Source organism: Galendromus occidentalis, unplaced genomic scaffold (genome assembly GCF_000255335.2).
Source record: "Galendromus occidentalis unplaced genomic scaffold, Mocc_1.1 scf7180000077431, whole genome shotgun sequence".
NCBI lineage: Eukaryota > Metazoa > Arthropoda > Arachnida > Mesostigmata > Phytoseiidae > Galendromus > Galendromus occidentalis.
This window is the reverse complement of record NW_003805419.1, coordinates 980,403-1,002,311: the sequence shown is the minus strand read 5'-3', so window position 1 is coordinate 1,002,311 and position 21,909 is coordinate 980,403. Positions and strand designations below refer to the sequence as shown.

The 21,909-nt window shown below is 51.7% G+C and overlaps 1 protein-coding gene across 1 annotated transcript; it reads right to left on the bottom strand.

Moving 5' to 3' along the window:
* Positions 1–5,487: 5,487 nt before the first annotated feature.
* On the bottom strand, positions 5,488–7,431 carry LOC100907850 (classical arabinogalactan protein 9). The gene is made up of 3 exons (XM_003742763.1): positions 7,370–7,431; positions 5,794–6,456; positions 5,488–5,606 (listed from the first exon to the last, which is right to left on the bottom strand). Exons 1-3 carry the CDS (start codon positions 7,379–7,381, stop codon positions 5,520–5,522), a joined length of 762 nt encoding a protein of 253 aa, XP_003742811.1. The 5' UTR covers positions 7,382–7,431; the 3' UTR covers positions 5,488–5,519.
* Between the last annotated feature and the right edge of the window lie 14,478 nt (positions 7,432–21,909).

Genomic DNA, 21,909 nt, shown 5'->3' with positions numbered 1-21,909 from the left:
AAGCCAGTCGCGAGCGAGGAACGCTGTTTACGCCCATGAGGAGGAGAACGGAAGAGACACTGTCTCCTCGCACATTTCTGAGCGTTGTTGCCGGTGTCTTCTGAGAGAGACTCAAAGGGGCGGCGGACGAAGTTTTCACGATAAATAAAAGAAACAAAGAAATAGGCGGAGAACCACCAGCGGTGTGCGCGTCAACGTGCGAGTGTTCGAGAGTGTGCGGGCGACCGAGCGAGGGGTTTCATATTTGAAAAGATTAAAATAAGGAGCCGTTTCTCGTAGCCGGTCCTCCTTTGTTCTCCCTGAACAATCCTGACTTCGCACCACGGACGGATGCTCGAATTGTGCGAGAGGAGGCGATGCATCGACGTTCCTAAAGGAGAGCTTTTCCGCGGTTGCACTCTTTCCTTTTAGGGGTGTATGCGAAATGTGAATAGGCATCACTGACCACGAAAAACAGGTCCATGATAGGAGCCTCAGTTATCTCGAGTCCTTCGAATCCCAGACATCAGAGTTCCGATTCAAATCCTTAGATGGCCAGACGGGAACGCCAAGAGTTGAGCCGATACGTCTCTCATTCATAAAGGACCGAGTCTGCGAAAGAGCTTGTGTATTCAGAATGAAATCGACGGATTCCCTGAAATGCTGTTCACCAAGACATCGGGTTTGTCACTCAATCGGGGGAAACTATTTCCTCGGAGACATGGAATCTTGGCTGCTTAGCTTCTAGAGATCGGAGAACATTCGGAGAGATCAAGAATTCGACCTGAGTACCGTATCTAGAGATGAAGAATATTATAAAGAGGGAGAAGAGCCCCGGGTATTTAGCCGAATACAGCTCTCCAAATCTGATTCTTCGATCCTCTAGTCAGAGGACCGGTTTGTATTCGATTACGGGTCTCTCACCAGCGGCGAACTAGTTGGATGGTCTTACTTAGCGATTGAAGAAGCAAGGAGGAGAGTTCGAGCGGGACCGAGAAACCTCGAAAGGGTGGGGCACTGCTCGCATATTCTTCTTTTCTTGTTGGATATATCTCTTCCAGCGCTTGGTTGGTCGGTCGGTTGGTCCGTTCGAGCGACGACGGTCCGCCTGTCTGTCGCTCTGTCTATCTGAAAGCGGCAGCGACAGAGTAGGTTGATAGTAGTGCTGCTGCTGAAGCCAATATCAGACGACGACGACGAACCGCACAAGAACAAAAGACGATGGCTGACACCTCGTTCAGTCACTCGGTCGGTCGGTCGTGCTTTGACTGGATGGCTCGTCCGTCGATTTGTCTGTCTGTACGTCAGTCCGTCACTTGGTCGGTCCGTATATCCGACGTGATTCTCTTTGGTTTGCCGGTCGTTCCCGTGGATGGAGTTCTTTGTTTCAACGCAGCCCAATGAGAGGAGCCAAAGCTGCGAGGTGGGCAGGAGACGACGACGCCGACGACCACTCATTCCGATATTCTCCTTTAACTACGTCAGTACTCCTCGGCTCCTCATCTCTGCGCGCTGGTATCTATGCCCCTATCTATGTGACCGTGAGTCGGTTTGTCTTCAAGTTCCTCTTCCTTTCTCTCTTTATACCCTTCTGAACGATAGCCGAGCCGACAAAGCGTCAGGCAAGGAGCTCGTACCACAGACGGACCAATATTCTTGATGGTCTCGCTCTCTTGTTCTTCACTCTTAGTGAGTCGCGACTCCCGCAGCGCCACCTTTTTCGCAGTTTTCCTTGTCGTAATTCTCTGCAGAACGTTCGTGATTCAGATATGCGATGGATGCGGCTGACTCATCATCATTTTCGGTCATCGACGTGTGATAGACGAGGCTATCCGCTAACATCGAGGAACAGCCTACGGGAAGATACGCGGATTATTACGGTGAGGAAGGACCGCGAAGTAGAGCGCGATTCTCGTGAAACCCACGACCTTCGTGGGAGAGAATCTTCCTGATCCTCCGAGAGTTCGCAGCCATCTTCTCGTCGTAAGTTCGGAATCGGTCAAAGAATTTTCTTAGCTCGAGGGTCGCAGCCTCGATCGGGGGCCTATCGGTGTGCATTGACCTTCCTAGCGATGAAGGTCGCCAGCGATTCTCGTTTTGATTATAGGACTCCTCAATGGCTTTGACCTCCGAGATGATTTCCAGTCACGCAGAATCTTTCCCGCGGAATCCATTCAGAAGGCGAGAGATGCATATTAGAGAGCAGCACAATGGCACTGGTAGCACGTCAACCATCAGTTCTCGGTGTCGGAATGAAATTATCCCCGCGCAATATTCGACAACACCGACATCGTGCAGCTCCGCGGAAACGCCAACATTATTAAATGTTTTGTTGTGCGACTGTTCGTCCCTTCATTGAGGTCGCCGTCGGCGCCCGCGAATCCTTGGGAATGGACAAGCAACAGTTACCGTTTAACATCGTAATCTATCTGACTTCGTTGGCGAGGACAACTCCCTATGAGCAGGATGAAAAATGAAGTTGGAATAGAGTTGTGGTCCCCACTTCGTTCATAGACTACGGTAATAGGAAGGCTCCTACTACACGGTCTAGTGAGTAGACTCCCCACTGTTCCTTCTTTTCGCACAGCATTGACTCCTAATTCTTCCAGGGTGCAAGTGCCGGTGGTGATTTTGGTTATTAAATATATCGATACTCCGTCAAAGCCCCGCGATTCCCGCGTCGGAGGGTGCAGTTGACCGTAAACTGAGGGAATAATCATTACTACATCTATCATCCCCTCCGGACTTCGAATTTGCGCAGCCGAGTGGCGAGGATTGTTTCTTCTCTTTTCGAATGGTGGGTCTGTCAGCACGGAGTCGATTCTCTACGGAGAGGCCACTAGGCCCTGCGAGCGGCTGAGCGTTCGAGCTAGTGGCTTGACATTGGGATAGGCGGGGGGGGGCAGCAGGTCGAGTCTGGTAGGGGATGTTGTAGCACGGAAATCATCCGACCATGGGCCTGCAGACACACGGGCCGTGAGCGATGGAAAGGTGACGACGGGGATGGATATCCGAGTTCGAGACGGATGGATACCATTCTCGGGACTAGGGCTTTAAGGGGCAACCCTCAACCGGGGTATGCGTACGCGAGGCCGAGGAAGGCACTCGAGTGCGACGCTAACGGGAGGGAGGAGAATTCAATTTGAAGATCTGTTAGTTAAAAATTAAAGCTGGTCACCGACCGCTGGCTAACGACAGAAACCAAGCTATAGCGGAAGCGGTGGCGGCAGCGAATGAACGGAGCTAAAAAGCGGGGAATCAAGGAAGAATTCAGGCAGGCGAGGGTTTTGAAAGATGAATTAATTGAACGAAGGGATGAGGAATATTAAACAAAACAACAAAATCTCGTCAAAACCATCCATCGTTCGTATGCTTTCGTGCGTCGCTCATTCGAGAGACGCAACGAGAGAACGACGACGAAGGGACGACGACGAGATTAATGAAGGCGAAGCCTGGGTTTTTGAAAGGCCAGTCCGCTTGCCTGCCAGCCAGGCCGACGTCCACCAAGAGCATGCCGACCAAGCAAGCACCCATAGTTTGGCAGGCCAGACGCTGCCCTTCAGAGTCTTCGACGAACGAGAGCTTTGCTTAATTTCTTTTCAAAAGCCTCGCGAGCCGGTCGCTCCTTCGGTCAGCTAGCTAGCCAGTCAGCCCGTTCGCCAGCACACTGCTTTACCAGTGAGCAGAACTATACAGCTCCGATTCATTAGTTGCGAATCCTGACGCCTCGTCACTCGCAATGAATGTGCAAAAGAATAGTGAGCTGTGCGTCTGGTTTCGACTGCTCGAATATGATTTCATGGCGTCATCGTCGAAGTCGAGGAAAACGATCAGGAATGCGATAGGCCAGCCGAACGCCTCACTTCTGACGAGTGGGACTCAGCACTTGACTCAGGCTGCACAAAGGAGTATAACGTCTTTGACAGTCGCTCTTATGCCTCTGAGACGGGGGAAGTTAGACTCTGACGATGCCAACGACAACGATGAGGAGTTCTCTGATAGCTTGGAGGTGGAATACGTTGTCTCCTCTTGCGAGTATGAGCAGCACTCCAATCATATCAGATCCTTGACTCGCTAAGAGCATCAACAAAAACTTCCCAGCCACGTCAAACTTCAAAGGTCGGATGCGCCATCGACTCCCCTTGCGCGCAGGTGGCGGAGCGGAGCACGAAAATTTTGATCGGATCTCGCTCTTCTCCAGGCCCAGGATTATTCGTCCTTCCGTATCACGGATCCTGCGTGAATCCAGAGCGGGAATCGCTGGTCGTCGGGAATCTTCCGGTCTCGCGGTCATGGCGAATAAATTTCGAACGAGTAAATAATTCCTCCGACCAAGTGAGTGGGATCAATTCGGAGACTGCGGCAGAATAAAAATCGAGAAATCTGGGACAAGAGCTCGAGGGCGCTCGACGGCTGATGTCTGTAACTATTATAATGCTGAGCCGCGTCGAATCTATATGCAAATGATGTGGGTTTCTTCTTTTGGTTATCTCTCCTTGCCATCGTACTTGTTCCTCTCGCCTCATCTCCCTTTCACACTCGAGTCGAGGGGTTAGCGAGCAGTTTCATTATTATCATTATTATAGAAATACTCGTGTATTCATTCAATGTTGACAGCGGAAAGAATAAGCAAATGCTCGCTCCTTGGCTTTTTACCCCGATAGTTTAGCCCGGGGCTAGCTTCTAATTGAAACAGGCATCAGCAACGGAGCGACATCACTGAACTAACTATTCGCAGCCGTTGTCTCTGTGACCGTCATCGCTAGGAGCGAAAAAATTGTTGCATATCGTAGCAGCTGCTGTCGTCGCTGCTGCTGCAACCGCCGGGAGATTTGTCTGACATCTTCGTTCGAAAGAGAGGCCGTTCGCAGCCGTCAGCGCGATGCACCGATTCCGAACAGGGTTTCGCGCAAGAATCGCCGTTTCTGTAAAAATCATTCCCCCTTATCATTGCTTCCACTCCGAGGAGAATCCCACGTTCCTTGAGTCCCTCGTTGACTCCAAAAACGCTGAGAGAAGAGAGAAACGGAGAACGTGAACGAAAAGACCCGATATAAACGGTATTCACTGTAGTTGCCGAGTTCAACGACAATCCAATTAGTTTTCCTTGCAACAAAGTCGAAGAATGAACGGGCAGAGAAAAATGAAATTACTTTGTTAATTAATCGTGGGGCTGCGCATAAAAACGGAAGCCCTCGCTGTCTGTCCATTCGATTTTGTACAGCTTTTTTCCCTATCGGCTCATTTCCCCGATACTGAAAAGAATAACAGTGCGAGGCGAGTTGGAGCGGTGACGCTCTTCCTAGCGGCTTGGCGGACCGACCGACTGACCTCCCGAGTCGTCGCCGGTCCGATAGCTTCTCCCCTCCAGTGCTTGCTCACTCTAACACCCTTACCTCGGAGTTTGTGCAACCTGTTCCAATATCGATCGGGGCGCGGGAGAGTCGACGCCAGCGAATGGGACGATAGCCCCGAGTGAAATCAGAACGATTTGTCAAATTTTTCGAGTGATTTATTTATTTGGTTGGTCGTTAATCTCTTCACTGACTTCGGCTCTTGATATCAACAACATATCTCGGATCTATGAAGAAATCGCCGGGATTGTCGTAATAGAGATGGAACGGTGACTACAAGGAGAATAATTAGATATCCTTAGCAAAATTCCATCGAAGCGGAGGAGCGAGCTCCTCGAGAGTCGCCGTTGTCGAGCGTGGCATCGCTTGATGGAATCCAATTTTGAAGTTTTTCGAAAAGAGGCTAGACATGCATCCCAGAAATCAGGAAGACTATCTCGAGTGACTATATCGTACTAACCGGGTTGCGTGCAGCGGAAAGGACGGGAGGGTTGGAAATGGGGTCAGCAATATCGTCATCGTCATCTTGCGGGGGTTGAACGGGAACTGGCCTAGGAGTCACAACTGGTCGCGGAGGTGGCACCGTGACCGGTACAATGGGCTTCGGCGACGGCCGCTGGACTGGACGCGGAGTAGTGGGGATAACCACAGGCGGAGCCGGGGTCGATGGTGGTCGAGTCGGGGGTGGTAGAGTTACGGGAACAGAGGGTCGAGGAGTAGTCGGTGGTGGAACCACGACGGGGGGTTGAACGGGTCGGGGCGGTTGTACAGGTGTCACGGTGCCGCCACCTCCTCCAGGAGTAACAACAACTGCCCCCGAGCCTCCAGGTGGAGGAATGGAGGGCAAAGGTGGATATCCGGCGGGAATGGGGGGCAATGGAGGGAGGTTGTTTATGGGTTGTTGGTAAGCCGAGTGGCTGCTCCCCATCCACGCTCCATTAATGGGGATATACCGCGGGAAGACGAAATGCGGACCGCTGTGGTAATGCGGTTGGTGAATGGGAATCAAGTGAGTACCGGACGTCAACATATCGTGGTAGTTTTGAGTCACCACAAAATAAGGGGGTACTGCATAGGGGTACTGGGATTCCACGAGGCTGCCCAGGAGGGCCACTGTCAAAACCTGAAAATGGGAGGAAGCAGCGTCGAGAAAATTGTGCGGCTTGCCTCGTGTGTCGTCACCTCGGCTCCGTTACTCGTGATAGCCAGGCATCAATTGTCAGCTCGAGTCAAACGTCATGCCGAACCGTTGGGGCGAGGCTGACGCTCTACTGTCAATGGTAAGTGACGGCTTCAGAACGAAGCGTGAATTTCGGTCACTTGTCATGAAACGGAGCGCGCACACTCAGAAAATTGACCGGCGTCATATTTGCGTAGCGAATGTTCTGTTTCCATCAGTTTTCTGGCTGCGCTCTTTCGGAAAGATAGTGGCAGTAGCGGCAGTAGCTGGTTCGGAGTTGTTCGGCAAGTAACCTTCTGTCGTTCCGCAATGTCATTCACCTACAGCAGCAGAAGAAGATCGGGCTCCGCCGACGAAATCCGGTCAGTAGCCTTTGGTGCCTTTGCTACTGCGAGGGGCGTGTACGGTAGATTCTTCGCCAGAAATCAACACGAAAAAACAAGTTGGGACATCCAGATGGGGTTGCTGTCCGATTGTCCAGCGGGCGCAGTGAGTCCGACCGGCGCCGACGTCCCGATGGAACTGAGAGCGCCCCAAAGCCTCGACCGCCAAGATCAGAAGCAGAAATTCTGACTTTCTCCACCAGCTGACTGATTCAGTGCCGTATTCCACTCGGAGCCGGAGTGGAACAAGCTCCACGCAAAGCCTCGACGCAATTCTCGGGGCGCTCTCGCCGGTAGAAAAGGCTCGCAAGAACGACGCGATCGAACGTGGATCCGATGTTCCAACACCGGAGCTCTCGGTTAGGTCCGTTCCGCGTTCCGTTTCGGAAGTTTGGAGGGAGGCACTTCGCCTCGAATTTGATGCAAGAAAACCGACAAAAAGACCGAACAGAAGGAGAGATTCCTGAACTCACCAACAACTCCATGCCGTTTGATCTCGGACGGCTTTGCACATCAGTGTGTTGACCAAATGTCCTCGTGTCGAGTTCCGACTCTGGTAGCGGACAGTGAGCGAGGAGGATGCTCGGAATCGCCGGCGTTACCTTCTCCAAGGAAGCTAGCGGTTCATCCTCTCCCGCAAAAGAAAACTGACATGAATCAACTGGACGTCCGCGAGGCTGAACTTCCAGAAAGTTCTTCTTTCACACGCTTTTATCACAAGTCGTCACGCGAGCTGCGACGGGGAAAGACACGGACGTTCTGCGGCTCTCATATTTCAGCCGATTAAGACGGCTTACGTCCGCGATTCCAAAACGCTGGAAAATTCAATCCAATGGTATTTTCTCCATTTCGCTTTCGAGGTCAACGATCGAATCGGACCAGTATCCGAATGACTCGTCCAAATCATGTTGGTCGTATCGCGTGACGGCATCATTTAGCGTCTTGATACGCAGATTGTATCGCGTATTTTCCGTCGCATGCATCGAATGTATGTGCGATTTGTTAAGTAGCCGAACGCGGAACACCGACTCCGTGATGCGAGCCCACCGTTTCAAAAAGCGTAGGGGAGCCCTGTCAGGAACGTCCCAGGCCGAGCCCAAGGGTAGATCATGATTTTTTTCGGAGTACAATCTGTAAGCTCGAGGCCAGCAAAGCCTTCGAAGACTGAAGGCTCGGGCGAATAGAATGAGTAGAATGGAGTGCGCTCTTCATTCATCTCCTAAAACTCATCAGCCGACTCAACCTAACTCACCTAACTTTCGTCTAACCGATTAGAGGATCCTTGCCTCTCTCATCGTCGCTGTCGTCATCATCATGAGCATCAGCATGTTTGCTATCTGACGTTTAATCCATCAAGGAGTGTATCTTTCGAATTTTAACCCGCCGGTCACCTCAAGCCAAGACGCAGCGTTTTGAGGAGAATATTTCAACGCTGGTCACCCATTCACCCTTCCCTTCGAGCGTCCATCAACCATCCGCCCGCCCGCAGCCTTTAATCCAACCATTCATCACACTTCTCCAATGTCCAGTCGGGGGAAGCAATACATACACGTGCCGCTGCTAATGCTGCCGTCGCTGGTGTTCGTGATGGTGTGAGCGTGATGGCAAACTCGCCAGAGCTATTGAAGGCTAGCAGAGTGTACGAGAAATAAGAATAGAGACAAAGAAGCCGGCTTAGAGATATATGTATGCGACACACAGTCACAGGGAGGGAAGAGAGGGGTAAGCGACAACATTTATTGCTACTGATGCAGACGAGGCGCACTGGCCAGTCACAAATAGGAAACACTTAACTCTTTTACGCAGAAGTTTCCCTACCTGGCTCGCGTACCAGCTAATGGATCCTAGTTGTTTATTTAGGACTCCGTGTCCATTTTAGTGGCTGTTACCAGAGAGCCCGCAAGCTGCTCGGCCCATATCCTGCTCAGCTTGTTCTCCTCGCGCCCGTCCTGCTTATCCCGGCTCGGGCGTCAAATCTGCGAGATTAGGAAAAATATCAAGATGTCTGCATTCGGGATTTCCAGAATCCGAGTCGGATATCCGATTGCGGTCCGAGGTCGAGTCGGCATTCCGAGCGCAGAAGCTCCCGGAAAATAAATTTGACCATCACTGTCTGCGAGAGTTATCAGTTGCTTGAGTGGCCTAGAAGTTCCCTTGGGTCTGAATCTCTAGGATATCCAGGGGCGGGCAATCCTTGGGACTTCAATCTATCGGTTTCCTTTGCTTCTCGACTCTCCTGCCGCGAGCAGCAAGTAGCGAGGACGCGGGATAAAAAGTGGGAAGACTGGTTGCCTGACTGTTAGTCCGAATGCGATGTTGTTAGTCAACGGTGCATGCGTGCATGAATGCCTTAACAATTAAGCAGAGAGCTTTCCTTCCGGACTCATTGAGCGAGGGGGAGTTCTGAGAGAGAAAGAGAGAGGCATGCGGACGGACCGAGAATGAAAAAGATAAAGAGAGAATGAAAGGGCTCGTTGGTAAAAAGAGCCACTCAGGGGTTAAATGTAGCGTCGTGTGTTTCCTTCTTTTTACTGTTTTGATATATCCTCCACCATTATACTCACTTTCAGCTCTCCTTTACGTTCTCTGTGTGCTGCTTTCGCTGCTGCTGCTGCTCCTCTGAAGGGAGGGGGGGGGCGGGACGGGACGGGACGCGACGGTAAAAGGGTGTAGCCCTTCTGCGCCATTCTCGGCATCAGCCGCGACCAAATGGTCCCTCATCTTTCAAAAGGCCTAACTGCACAACAACCAGCAGACCAAGCAGACTGCTATTCAACTGCACTCTGCTGATCCTGACCGTGTCATGTCAGAGATTTCGCACATATTCATCTAGAGAGACTATCCGTCTCGTCGAGAGGTACAACACCATGTCCGGCGGGCGAGGTATGATCGGGAAGGAAACTATCCTGTATAGGTGGACTGATTTTTCACATGCATGAGATTATTAATCATGGAATCGGTATTCCCTGATTATTCCAAGAACTCGATACTACGAGAAAAAAACGATATCCAGATATCTTTAGCTATTCAGGATTATTTCCAAAAATACAGTTGTTTGTGGACGCATATATCACACTCTGTAGGATGGAAGCGCTTTGGACTGATTTTCCCCCCTCGCTACCCATGGTTAGCTTTAGAGTCGTGTGCCGGCCGTGATTATTTTGATCATTATTGAAGCGCAAATATCCGCAATAATTAATTTTTCGCAGCTAATCGGCTTACGGTCCCTGCCGTTCCTTTCTTTTACCGCTCTCGATCGCTCCCACTCGTTTGCTTGAAAGCTGATTTCCTTTCCCCCGACTGTAAGATTCGGCGTATGGCCAGATCCGAGATAACCCTCGGATATATCTGAGGAGAGGACGCGCGAGCTAGCGGGAATTATGATCGTGCGTGAAGAGCTTTCTGTTTGTTTAAATTGATCTGTTTTTTTTCTACCGGGATCTGCCGTGCGTTTCCCGCGCTCGATGGCATCCCGAAACCCTGATTCCGAACAAGGGGATTATATCAGGGGAAAACATCCATCCCATTCTGTAATTATTCGACTTGAAATCTCTTCGCAGGGGGTTCCTCCAGATAGAAGATCCCATCGGTCACTTGGTCACTCGGTTGCTTTATTTGTATTGATTCAGCTTGAGTCTAATTGAATGGCACGCGGAAATATCCTGTTCCGAGGTGTAAGTGTGAGGTCAAACTTTTCTCCCTTACCGCAGTACGAGCGAAGAGCGCAAGCGACTCGCCGACTCCGGAGCGAAAAACGAATAAATTGTTGCATGGCTTGTTAAAATTCATAGAGAACGGCCGGAATGCAACTACTGGCTTTTGCGCAGAATATCCAGTCTGCAGGGCAGCAGAGCGGGCGGGCGGCTAGCTGTCCGTTTTGGTCAGTGGCAGGGGGTCATTTGAGGTACTCCATCTTCTTCTTCAAAGGGACTTCCTTTGCCAGAGGGAGCAGTGATGATATCCGAAAGAGAGACGACGAAGAACAAATCCTCTCAGGCTCTCGAAACTCTCATGGAAATATCTCTTATAATCAACACCTCATCCAGTGAGTGAGCGAGCAAGCAAGCAAGCGAGCGTTGCAGAAGTTCCATTGAACCTTTTTGTACTCAATAACAGCGCCCCCTCTGATAGAGTGAATGAGTGAGACAATCCGTCCGCTCATTTGACGTTCCTGAGAACTCTGCAAGAAGCTTGCATGCTGCAAGCCCAGCGAGAAGAAGTAGAGAGTGATCGAGAGGAGGGAACGCAGAGGATGCGGGGGCAGCTTCTTTCCAAATTGAAACAGCCACGGGCTATCGGCGCGCGACCCTAGCGCGAGAACTCTTTGTGCTAACTGTCGAACTGTTTCCCCGATGGGGGCTTCAGCCAGACGACCGAGCGAGCGAGCGACGCTCTCCTTTGCTCAAGAGGCTCTCGTGTTTTGTTTATGCGGAGGCGGTTGCGGCGGCCGAACTTCTCTGATTGTGATGTGAACGTTTGTAACTCAGGAAGGGATTTTTTTTTCGATTGCGCGCGGGATCGAGCAACAGACGGAAGCCCCGATCCAACGACTCGAGGGGCCATCCAGTGGAGCTGCAAGTCTGCAGCTATCCATACAGAAAACGAGGCAGCAGTCTGTTCTCCGCTTGCTTGCTAAATGGAAAGCGAAAAATGGCACAGCATTCAATAAATCATCCGAGAGCTAAGAGGTGAACTATGTGAATGAAGCCCCATCTCCCTTACCTCTCTCATTGCTCCTGCCGCGTCGTCGTCGTTGTCGCCGCCGCCTGCCTCGTTCGACAACGTCGTCGCTCGATCCTCCAAGAGCAGTGCAGCGTGAGTATGCGCGGGGGCGCACGTTCGCGCAAGTGAGCCTCGCAAGCAAACGAGGGCAAGTTATATGAGTCGCCGGTCTGTCTGATGCTCGATTTGTCCTCAGAAATGCAATACAGCCTCCACTTTCATTAGCGTCTCATGATTAGCGTTACTCACTCGTCAGTTCGCGGATGCCATTAGAGGGAAATCGCTGACATCTCGAGTTTCCCGTTTCTTCCGCATCGAGCTCAGCGGCATTCCTACTGATGGAGTTTGCGATGCACTCCATGTGCAAATCATGGGGCTACATGTGCCCGTGACCTCAACCGAGGCGTGAGCCGCTGAATCTCGTGGCTTCTATTGATTCGACCCCGAAACGAACGCCTGGGAACATGAGGTGATTCGCGTCAGAACAATATCTCCTCCCGAACGATCATCGTATCCACCTCCGAGCGGAACGGCAGATAAGAGAAAATGTACAAATGAAAAGTTACGCCTCATTGTCCCTATAAATCGCTCTCTGAGGATCGCAAAGCGAAGCGGCCGTCTCAGCGGCGTGCCTGCGTCCGTCCGACCTGCCTGCCCTGCTGCTCGGAGAAAGTTCATGTTGCCCCTTGGCCAGCAGTTTGCGATGGCTGGCAAGTGGGTCGGAAGAGATCACGGAGATCCGATAGGAGGAAAGTCTGTAATGGTCTGCATATGATCCGTATTGAAACGAACGGGGCGACGAACGGGCGAGCGGACTGATGGACGCACGGACGGACCAACTAAAGCAAGGGAATCCCTCTCTTACAGTTTGGAGAAAAGAGCGGAGAGAGCGAGGATCTAGAGATGATGGCAATGGGAGCAAGCGGAGAAAAAAAAACGGACGAACGGTATAAAGGAAATAAAGGCGGGGACGACTAAGAAGGAGAAGCCATTGATTTCTATTATCTGTACCTGGCAGCAGCAGCTGAAGGATCCATTCCTGATCTTTCTTACGCAGACAAGCAGCCGACCAGCTGGGTGGGTAGAGTCAGACAAGAATTACCTTTGGGAAGAGAACAACTTCAAATCGGCTATGTTTTGATCGATGCATCGCACATCTCGCTTCAAGGGCTGTGTGTAAGCGTTTATCGGTCTGAAATTCGCGAATCGCTCCCGATGGAGCGGATTGTATCCTCTGAGTACACCGGACGGAAAGAGCTCCGCAGCACTTTCCGGCGCTGGATATCCACGATTCCTCTTTGCGGCTGCTCTTGCTCATGCGAATGAACTGTGAGATATGTCTCTGGATTCGGTGGTATGGCGTCTGAGGCTCGATCTCGACTCGTTTCTGTGGCGAGCTCGGGGACGACATCTTCGACAATTTTTTTTCTATGTGCGGGAAAGCCATCTATCGAAATCCTATTCGCTCCGCCGACCGTCTGTCCGCGGGACTGCCAAGAGCACCAATGTGTTATCGTCAATTGAATCTTACTCCGCTAATAACAATATTCCAGGTCGACGAGCGAAACAAAGGGCGGAACAATGACTCGTGGATCGCGCGAAATCGGATCCGGAGCGCAGGCAAACGATCTTTCGTTGTTGGGAATTTTTCGCAGAACCATCTGCATATCTGCTTTCTCGTTCTTCTTTTCGTGGCTGACTGACGGCGCTCTCGGACTTCGCGGGGGTGTTCGGGGATGACCACGGGGACTGTGTATCAGGAGAGGAGGGGGCAGGACGAAAGAAGAGAAGGATGGGGAGCTGGGCTTCAGGGCACGGAGGAAACTAAGCAGGGACGGGGTGTATCGGAGGCGGTAAGACGAGTGGTAGGGTTCTGTGGCCATTGAAGAGTATCGTCCCCGTCCCACCTCTTCAAACGTTTTCTTCGCGTCCGTGAGGGAGGAAACCACTCCGAAACCGGCGTCGGCACCTCGCGATGAATACATCCTGGCAGCCGAGAGTGGGAGGAAATCCTCGCAGACATCAGATTGGGATCCGCTTTTTCACGTTCCCGTCAAATCCCTAACACCTCTGACTTCTCCCTTGTTCCTTCGTTTATTTTTCGGTCAAGGAAACCGAAGCTTCCTCATCACGGTGCGAGTGGAGCTGCTCCCAGATGTCAGACATTCCACTCGATGCAGCTCCGCTCGCGAGAATTTCCGAAGGGAAAATATTTTCCTGCAATTCCTCGCTCTCCGGGCCGAGGCACACAAGCGGCCCCGCGCGAGAGCGAAAGACTCACTTTCGGAATCGCCGCGGTCGTAAGCACAACGATCGGTGTCGCCGGCAGCGCGATACAAAACACGCTCAAAGGACGATCATCGGCAACGGATACAGACACATTGTGGCAACAAAGAAGTAGGAGTTTTGATTCACAACAAACCGCTGTATCCGACCATTTCTCACTTTGTGCCCAAGGGGGAACATTTGGAGCGTATGTAGGCTGGCCTCTGAACGATCTAGGGATACACGGTAGTATTTTATCCGATGCAGCGACCGTTCCACATCGTGTTCTCTCCCACTACTCCGAGTGAGATCGGAGCGGCGTTTTCTAGGAATTCGAAGCGAATCGACGAGAGTATGTCGCGGAATCGGATAACCTGGACGTCGACGGCTCGATCGATTGGAATTGCAGTTTTCGGTAAAAGGACGGAGAGTTCTCACGCATAGGCACTTTGGCCAAACCCCGAGCGGAGGACCTACTGAAGGGGGTTCGGGCACCACGGTGCCCGTTGGAGCTTCCGAAGGCTGAGATGATCTCTGAATGATCGCGGGGCTTCAAAAGCACCGGTCCTGCAATCCATCATGTCATTCATAGGCAGGATGACGTCTCCCGAAGAAATTAACGTCAACATGTCAATTTATAAATTCGTGGGGACTCGACGAAATTCGATGCTGGAGCAATTTAGTCTGATCTGCTGCATGCTTTCTCTCATTTCGGGGCATCGGAGCAATAGGAGTTCGTCGGTATTCGCACAATAAGTTTTCGTACTCGGGAAACAAGAGGAAGCGATGCAAGCGGGCCTGGTAGGCATATCAAGGTGAGGCGATGCAACCCGATACGGGCTCGAGTTTCGCTCGACCGACGGCTTCAGAAACGAAATTTGTCTTTCCCTTGCTATTGGTCCAGCACTTTTGGTCTCTTCCATGCAGCCGTCGGGCGCGGGATAGCTCCACGAGCGGCTTCAGGAAGAAGTTGATCTTGATAAACAAGTCAAAGTCAATTTCCCCCCGAGTCAACGACTAGAGAGGCATCATCCAAGAGACATCAGGGGAAAGGAGCGAGCGAGAGAAGCATAGCAGAAGAGTATGACGCCACAACATCAACTTTAAAACAAATATCGGCGGGAATAAAACGCAGGAATACATAGCGACCGAGCGAGGCGGGGAGGGAGCGTAGCTACCTAATACGAAGCGAAAATATTTGGCGTGCACTTGAAGGTGATGGTAGTGGAGCCGCCGCTGCTGTTACGTAAAGTATTGAAGGATAGCGACTTTGAGGGCCGCGAGGGTTCAGATGCAGCTGATGATGGAGAAAGCCAACACGACAGAGGGAGCGGTGGAGATGGCGGTCCAACCCCTTGATGGAAGGAGCGGAGAGCAGGACGATGCGTCCGCAGATCTCGCTCGTCTCCATCCACTTCCAAAAACAACAAAAATGCTCCTCGAGCTTCCCATCGAACAAAAACAAGGCAACGTCTTTTTCCCGAGTGCCTTGAAACATCTCCGGCGGTCTTCAGTTTTCGGGCTGCTCCCTCTGTGAACGTCCACGTTCTGCCGAATGCGGAGGATGGAGCTCCAGATGCAGCATCCTCAGCGTTCCCCCTCGATGCGAAGTCCGCTTCTCTTCGGCACGTTTACCTTGATTCCAAAAATCCCCTATGAACGGAAATTAGAGCGGAGCACTGGACGCGATCCGACTCGATCCAATGGAATTTTAAAATTGCGAAAACGCTCGCCGGGGGAATGGGAGCTGCCCGATGAAACGCTGCTGTTCATCCGGGTTCATGCCTGACTGATGTGGAAAATCAGAGAGCGTCGACGTGGATCATTTATCACCACGATGGCATGCGTAACACGACATCGCTTATTGATCCAGTCGCTTTAGGATTATGAAAGCCGGAGAGACATAAAATTTCACCATGGCTCTGCCGACCAGATCTGTTAAGCCCATTCGGCTAGTTGCACGCATCGAAGTCGCTTGTTGCAGGAGTACTGAGTTCGTCTCGACTCGAAGTCCACCCGGACAATAGCTGGTGGTGAATCGAAGACAGGGCTTAAATCTTAAATTTAATACAAGTTCTGAGGAACGATCTGACAATGATTAATGATGTGGAAGACACGGAGCCTCCGACCGATCCGAGATCCGCTGTCGAGAGGACTCGGCAGGCCAGCCAACCAATCGGAGATCTGCCGACCGGGGACAGGTCTGCGGCATTGCCTCGAGCGGGACCAGGTGCGGTGATGACTTCTTGGCTATGAAATTATCCGAGGACCCAATATAAAAGTAGAGAGACGCATTCTCCGAGGAAGAGTCTATGACAACCAGGACCCATTTGTACTAAACTATGTCCCCTTATACGGAACGGCGGAGATAAACCAGCGGAATCCCGCCGTACAGAATCGTACGGGAATCATTGTCGAGGCGTTGGCCGTCCGTAGCACTCGATGTAGGCGGGGCCGGGAGGTCTCTGCGATGCAATCATCGGCATGGAAAGCGCTGCAACGGCGATCCGAGCAGAGTGAGCGTTGAGAGGGTCAAATAAATTTCCAATCAGGACGCCGAACATCCTCCGTGAGCACTTTCGGATATCAGCACACCTCGAGTCAAGAGACGAGGCCAGTAATTTGGAAGTTCTTAATTGCCAACCGTTCTCCAGCGTCAGTGTTCCCAAACCTCCCACCCTCGAGTCCTATCGCGACGGGTTCGCCTCTCTCGCGAGCGGAGCAGGCTCCTCCGTTTCCTCAGCCCATGGAACCGCTTGCTTATCGAACGATCGTCGGCTAGGAATTTTGATCGAAACCTGCGTTCTAGTCAGAATTTCACTCAGATAATTCGGAAGGAGACCGCGAGCTAATCGATGTTTAGCCCTCTACCGTGTCATTCGCGTGCTCGGACAGAGCTCTCCATGTACCTTTGTACAATGAATCGAACGATTTTCAGGAATTGGAAAGCTCCGAGCTTTCGAAGAGAGTCGCTATTCGGAAAGCACGTGCTCTTAAGTAGACCAGCCGAAAACTCAGCCAGCCGACCCCTTTCTCACCGCCGCTATCGTCGACTTGAAAGACTCGAGAGTGGAAAGTTGGAGGGAGGTCCTGGTGGGATTACATGGAGCAGGGAAGTGAGGAGTGACTGGATACATTGATGGATCTTATTGTCCTTCCGCTCCTCGACTGAGGACCGTGAGCAACGAAATGTTGTTACGCAGCTGTACAATGACTGACTCCTTGCTAGCTGATACCAAATTCTCTTGCTCTCTCACCATCTCCCGACCCGATCAGCTGACGATTTGTGAAGGAGCGAACTACAGAACGCCGGAACAAATCAATGGGTCAACTCCCTGCTTTGGTTTGACCGTCGACCATTACAGGGGCAGGGAAATGCATCGCATCACGGGGAATATTTTCCCGCCCGCCTGTTGAAGGGAAGCTGACCTGAATGTACAGCTTTCCCCACAGAGCAGGACTGCGTAACACAACACGAAAAGTAAAAGGAAATAAAGGATAGTGCTGGAGAGGAGCGGGTTCTCGTTCCTTTCGCTAAGTTTCGTTCCATCTTTGTTCAAGAGATTGATCACTCTTCGCCTCAATCACAGAGCCAGAGTGCTCAGACCACGACGGGCCGGCAACGGGACACACAGACGGATCTACCAAGTACAGGGGCGAGCGAGCGAGCGACCGACTGACGAACCAACCCTTCTACGCAAACGAACGACTCAAACTCATTAGGCCTCGATTTTATCGAACAAGAGCAGAACAGCCACCTAGGCAGTCGCCCGAGCCACGGCACCGGGAGCCTCGAGCTCGGTGGAGGCTCAGTTCGGGTATACTTTGTAGAACGCTCCTGTTCCGGAACGAACCTCAAGCCACGGGGAGCAAGCGGATTCCGAAGGACGTTGTGTGGTGATTGCGTCCGGATTCTTCCTCGCATATCTCCATCCGATCGCAGAACGGCAACGAGTGTTACGCGCTCGTCTCACTCATCGGTGTGTCGTCAGTGTTGATTTGTTCGGTCAGCTGACATGAGATAATAAGTGCGTAGATGGGGTAAGGAAACAAGACGAGCGAGACAGAAGTGTTAGACCTCACTGTTGATTACCTCATCACAACCTCGAGATCCCAGGGAGGTACTCCATCACGAACAACCCTTCCCTTCGAGATGCGAGATGACTTAGTTAGCTAGACTCGCTTCTTGGCCAAAGCCGTATACCTAGCCGTTCCGGGGCGACGAGGTTCAATCAAAAAAGAGTTCAACTTCCGAACTGTTTTTTCAAATTCCTAGGAGGAGACGGAAATGATTGATGAGCGATATTCTGTAATGAGTAGGTATTAAACATGATGATTCTTTCCCGGCATTGCTCTCATGTTGAGTCGTGAGTCCCATTGGCGCGGATAGCATGGGTCTGGAGGTCGATTGGCCCAAAGCAAGATCTTCTTCATAGATGGTGGCATCCAGCAGCTCAGCGAGGAGACCATCGTTATTACATAATATGGGATCGTTAATCACTGTCAGTCAAGGAGAATTTCGACAGGAACCGAGAGTGGCTAGAGTTGAAAAGAAAAGATCGACCACCCGTGACTTTGGACAGCTTGGTACACAACCAACGACGACGGTCGCTACCTCCACCACGACAGCTAGCACCCATGAACACAAATATCGTTGGTGGCACCAAGAGAGCTTCCGAGCTTGCTTTCCGGTGGAGGGTGAGGAGCAAACCGAGTACTGCTCCGCCGTCGAGTAGGGGAAACGATCGACTTCCCATTGGAGAAAAGACCCGATGAGAGATCGAAGAACATTTGAGCATGAAATTAGACAAGAATCGTTATCAGCACGATGGTTGCTTCGAACTTTTCGCTTCTTGGTTTTTGAGCTCTCAGGAAGAATACTCGGCTGTCGGCTCGATAAAAGGAAGAGGTATAGCTGAGCTTGCCACTGCCATCGCGGCTGCGGCACTCGGTGCGGTAACAGCGCAATGAATTCGCTTGTTAAGAATTCGTTCTTGTCGGTTGTTGGTTCTCTGTTGATGGTTAAACGCTTCCCCAGGGCGATTTGGACAAACTGGCGAGTGAGGGTCGGGGCTCGCCCTCTCTAACGAGTTGAATTCCACCGCTCGGAGTTGTCGTCGGCATTAATTTGTACTAACTATTTAATATATTAATACCGCTCCCGCTCGTCCGGTTCTCTACCGTCTTCCCCCTACACCGTTCTCCTCGTGTACGAGCGTTCATGTGCTCGTTCGAGACTTTAAAAGGGTATTCAGATTGCCTTACACTCCGATCGTGTCGGGACAGGAGCATTCCATTGCGGAATACCACACCGAAGCCCTCCCGCGGGAGAATATAAAATGCCGTCGTCAAGTCCGCTAAATGCTGATCCGCGTGTGGAAATACTCTGTACAGAGCACGAACGCGTCGAACGTACTTTCACACCCTCTTACGGAACGTGATTGAGTGATGGAGTGAGTGAGCACCCACCGATAGCGTAGCGCAAACGAATGGCTTCTATGCTTCGGTGGATGCGATCTGGGGAAGGTTCCCGCTTTGGGGGTTGGCTCGAGGAAGGAGAAAGCAGCAGCAATTCGTCATATTTGTGTCTCAGGATTCCTCGTAGCCTCGGAGTGTAGGCTTCGGGAATATCGTAGTAATAACACACTCGACACACTTGCACACAACAAAGAGCACACATAAATATCCGATCGATCAAGCAGGGTGGTCAATGAGGTCCGTCGGTCGAAAGGAAACACCGAGTGCAACCCCAGGGAGAGCCATGGAAAGCACAACAAAATCAGCAGCATCAGCAATCAAAACAACGGCGATGATGACAACAGCGGTCATAGCTCCAGATGCGATGCTCGCCGAGTACTCGATGGATTTTCGGAAAGGTCCCATTCTAGGACGATACCAGAGACCTTCCACGTCGAACGGCAACAGGAAGGATCCGCGCCGAGGATGCAATGAGCACGATTTCTACGGAAGACTGTGGCCGCTTCGGCATCGGGCTCCTCGATGATCTCTCGGCAGAGCTCTGGAAAGAGTCTCCACGAACAGTGGACCACGGACGTGCCGATCGCAGAACGAACAAACAGATGAATGGATCGATGCGAGTAGAAGAGTTGACGACGAATGGAGGAAGATGAATAGGAGCGCGTATGAATAAGCAAGTACTTATTTCGATCCGATGGGGCAGAGAGCGGAAAGACCCGACCAAGAAATTCATTAGGTGAGGTGGCATTCTGATTGTAAATAAAGCCCAGTGATCCATCAGAAAGCCAGTCGCTGTGGAGGAGCAATTACAGATCAATGCCCACCGCCGAACGCCATCCGGACAAACCCCCGGCAAGCATGCGCTGTTGCGAGTACGCAGTCAAAGCAGTCGCCTGATCGAAGTAGATCCTCTCCGCTATGTCCAACATCCCCCCTTCTCGAGTCCACCGAATCGCCCGTGGTACACGCCGCATAGAATCTGTCAAAGGACGGTCGTAAGGACGGTGGGAGCAAAGCACGACAACGAGCGACGAGAAATTACAAACGAATGGGCGAACAACGAGCGAGCACCGATTGAGTGGATGCACATGTATGCAGCATGGGACCAGCGACAACAGGCTGGAAGCCAAGTCAGCGGGCACGCGCCAAGCCAGAGAGACCACTGGCAACACGACCACCACTGCCATGACTACTACTAGCACCGGCATCGTAACTTGGCTGGGCCGACGAAAAAAGCGAGAGCAATCGCTCATCTCGCTAGAACAAGAGTGGCATTATTGAATCGCTCTGTACTCCGCCATCTAAACATTCAGTGAGATTCCGCAGCCTCACCACTCACAACCGCGCCCTTGGTTGAGAGAGACTCGCGAGGAGGGGTCGACGGGGAACGCAACCCACACGAACCGAAAATTTTTATCTCGAGGAGAACTTCAGTACGGGATCCATCGATTCTCGGCAGGGACTCCTCGGTGGAGAAGAGACGATCCGATACCGAGGCACTCGACGGGTCGGGTGCCTGGGTTTTGACCTCTTGAGATTCCCAATCGGTCGGAGCTCCCGCTTTCGGGTCCAGAGATACATCATCAGCGTCAAAATGCCATATGAGAATCTCCGATCCTTGCCTGTAAACCTGAGAAATTGTCAATTGGCATGAGAAAATGTTGACAGCTATAATTTGAAGCTTTGATGGAACATGAGTGCGCAGGTCGGTCGTCCGAGAGGGGAAAACGCCGTCAAAGCATAAATATCGCCCGGGTAGAGCTCCCGAGGATCGGGTAGAGCGGGCGACGACAGCTTAAATGGTGGGAAGTTTGAATTCGAACAAAAAGTTTACACAGGAAAACTTTTGTGTGTATGTTATGCGCATCAGGAAGAATAAATCTCCAAAAACGAATTATAAGCGAGAGCTTGCATGCCGGTGCTCGAGCGGGGGATGGGGGAGTGGAGGGAGGGAAACGAACACAAGGAGGAGCGCTAGGAAAAGGACTAAGCGGGAGAAAATCATGCGCTGTGGTGCTGAGCTGCAAGATGCTCAGTACTCAGAGATGATTACCAGGTTGCTGTTCACACTGCGGCCTACAAAACTTCTGGGATCTGCGGTCGCCTCGGAGGTCGCTTGCTCCCTCGGTTCGTCCACGCATCCATCCGTCGGTCGGTTCGTCCGGCCAGGCGACCGGCCTGCCCAAGTGTCGGATGCTGCATTGCGCCCATGGAGTACCTCTGCGTAATTTGCATAATTCCTCCCCCGTTTTCCACTCACTTCCTTCCGCGAGAAATCGAGGGTGGGAGGTGATCCTTGCCTCCGAGTTTGTTGTCGTCGATCAACTTGCAACTCCGGGATCCTTAAGCTCAGAAATCTAAAAGTATTAAAACCGCATTGAGATCCGGCTCTTGATGCGTTGCTGGTCGCATGTCCACGATGGGTATCCCCCACGCAGAATACTCTACCCCGTATCCTCTCATAGATCACTTAGATCTACTGGAATGCTGTGGAGCGGCGAACGTGGAAAAAACTCACGCTCGGTTCTGTAGTGACTGAGGCGAAATT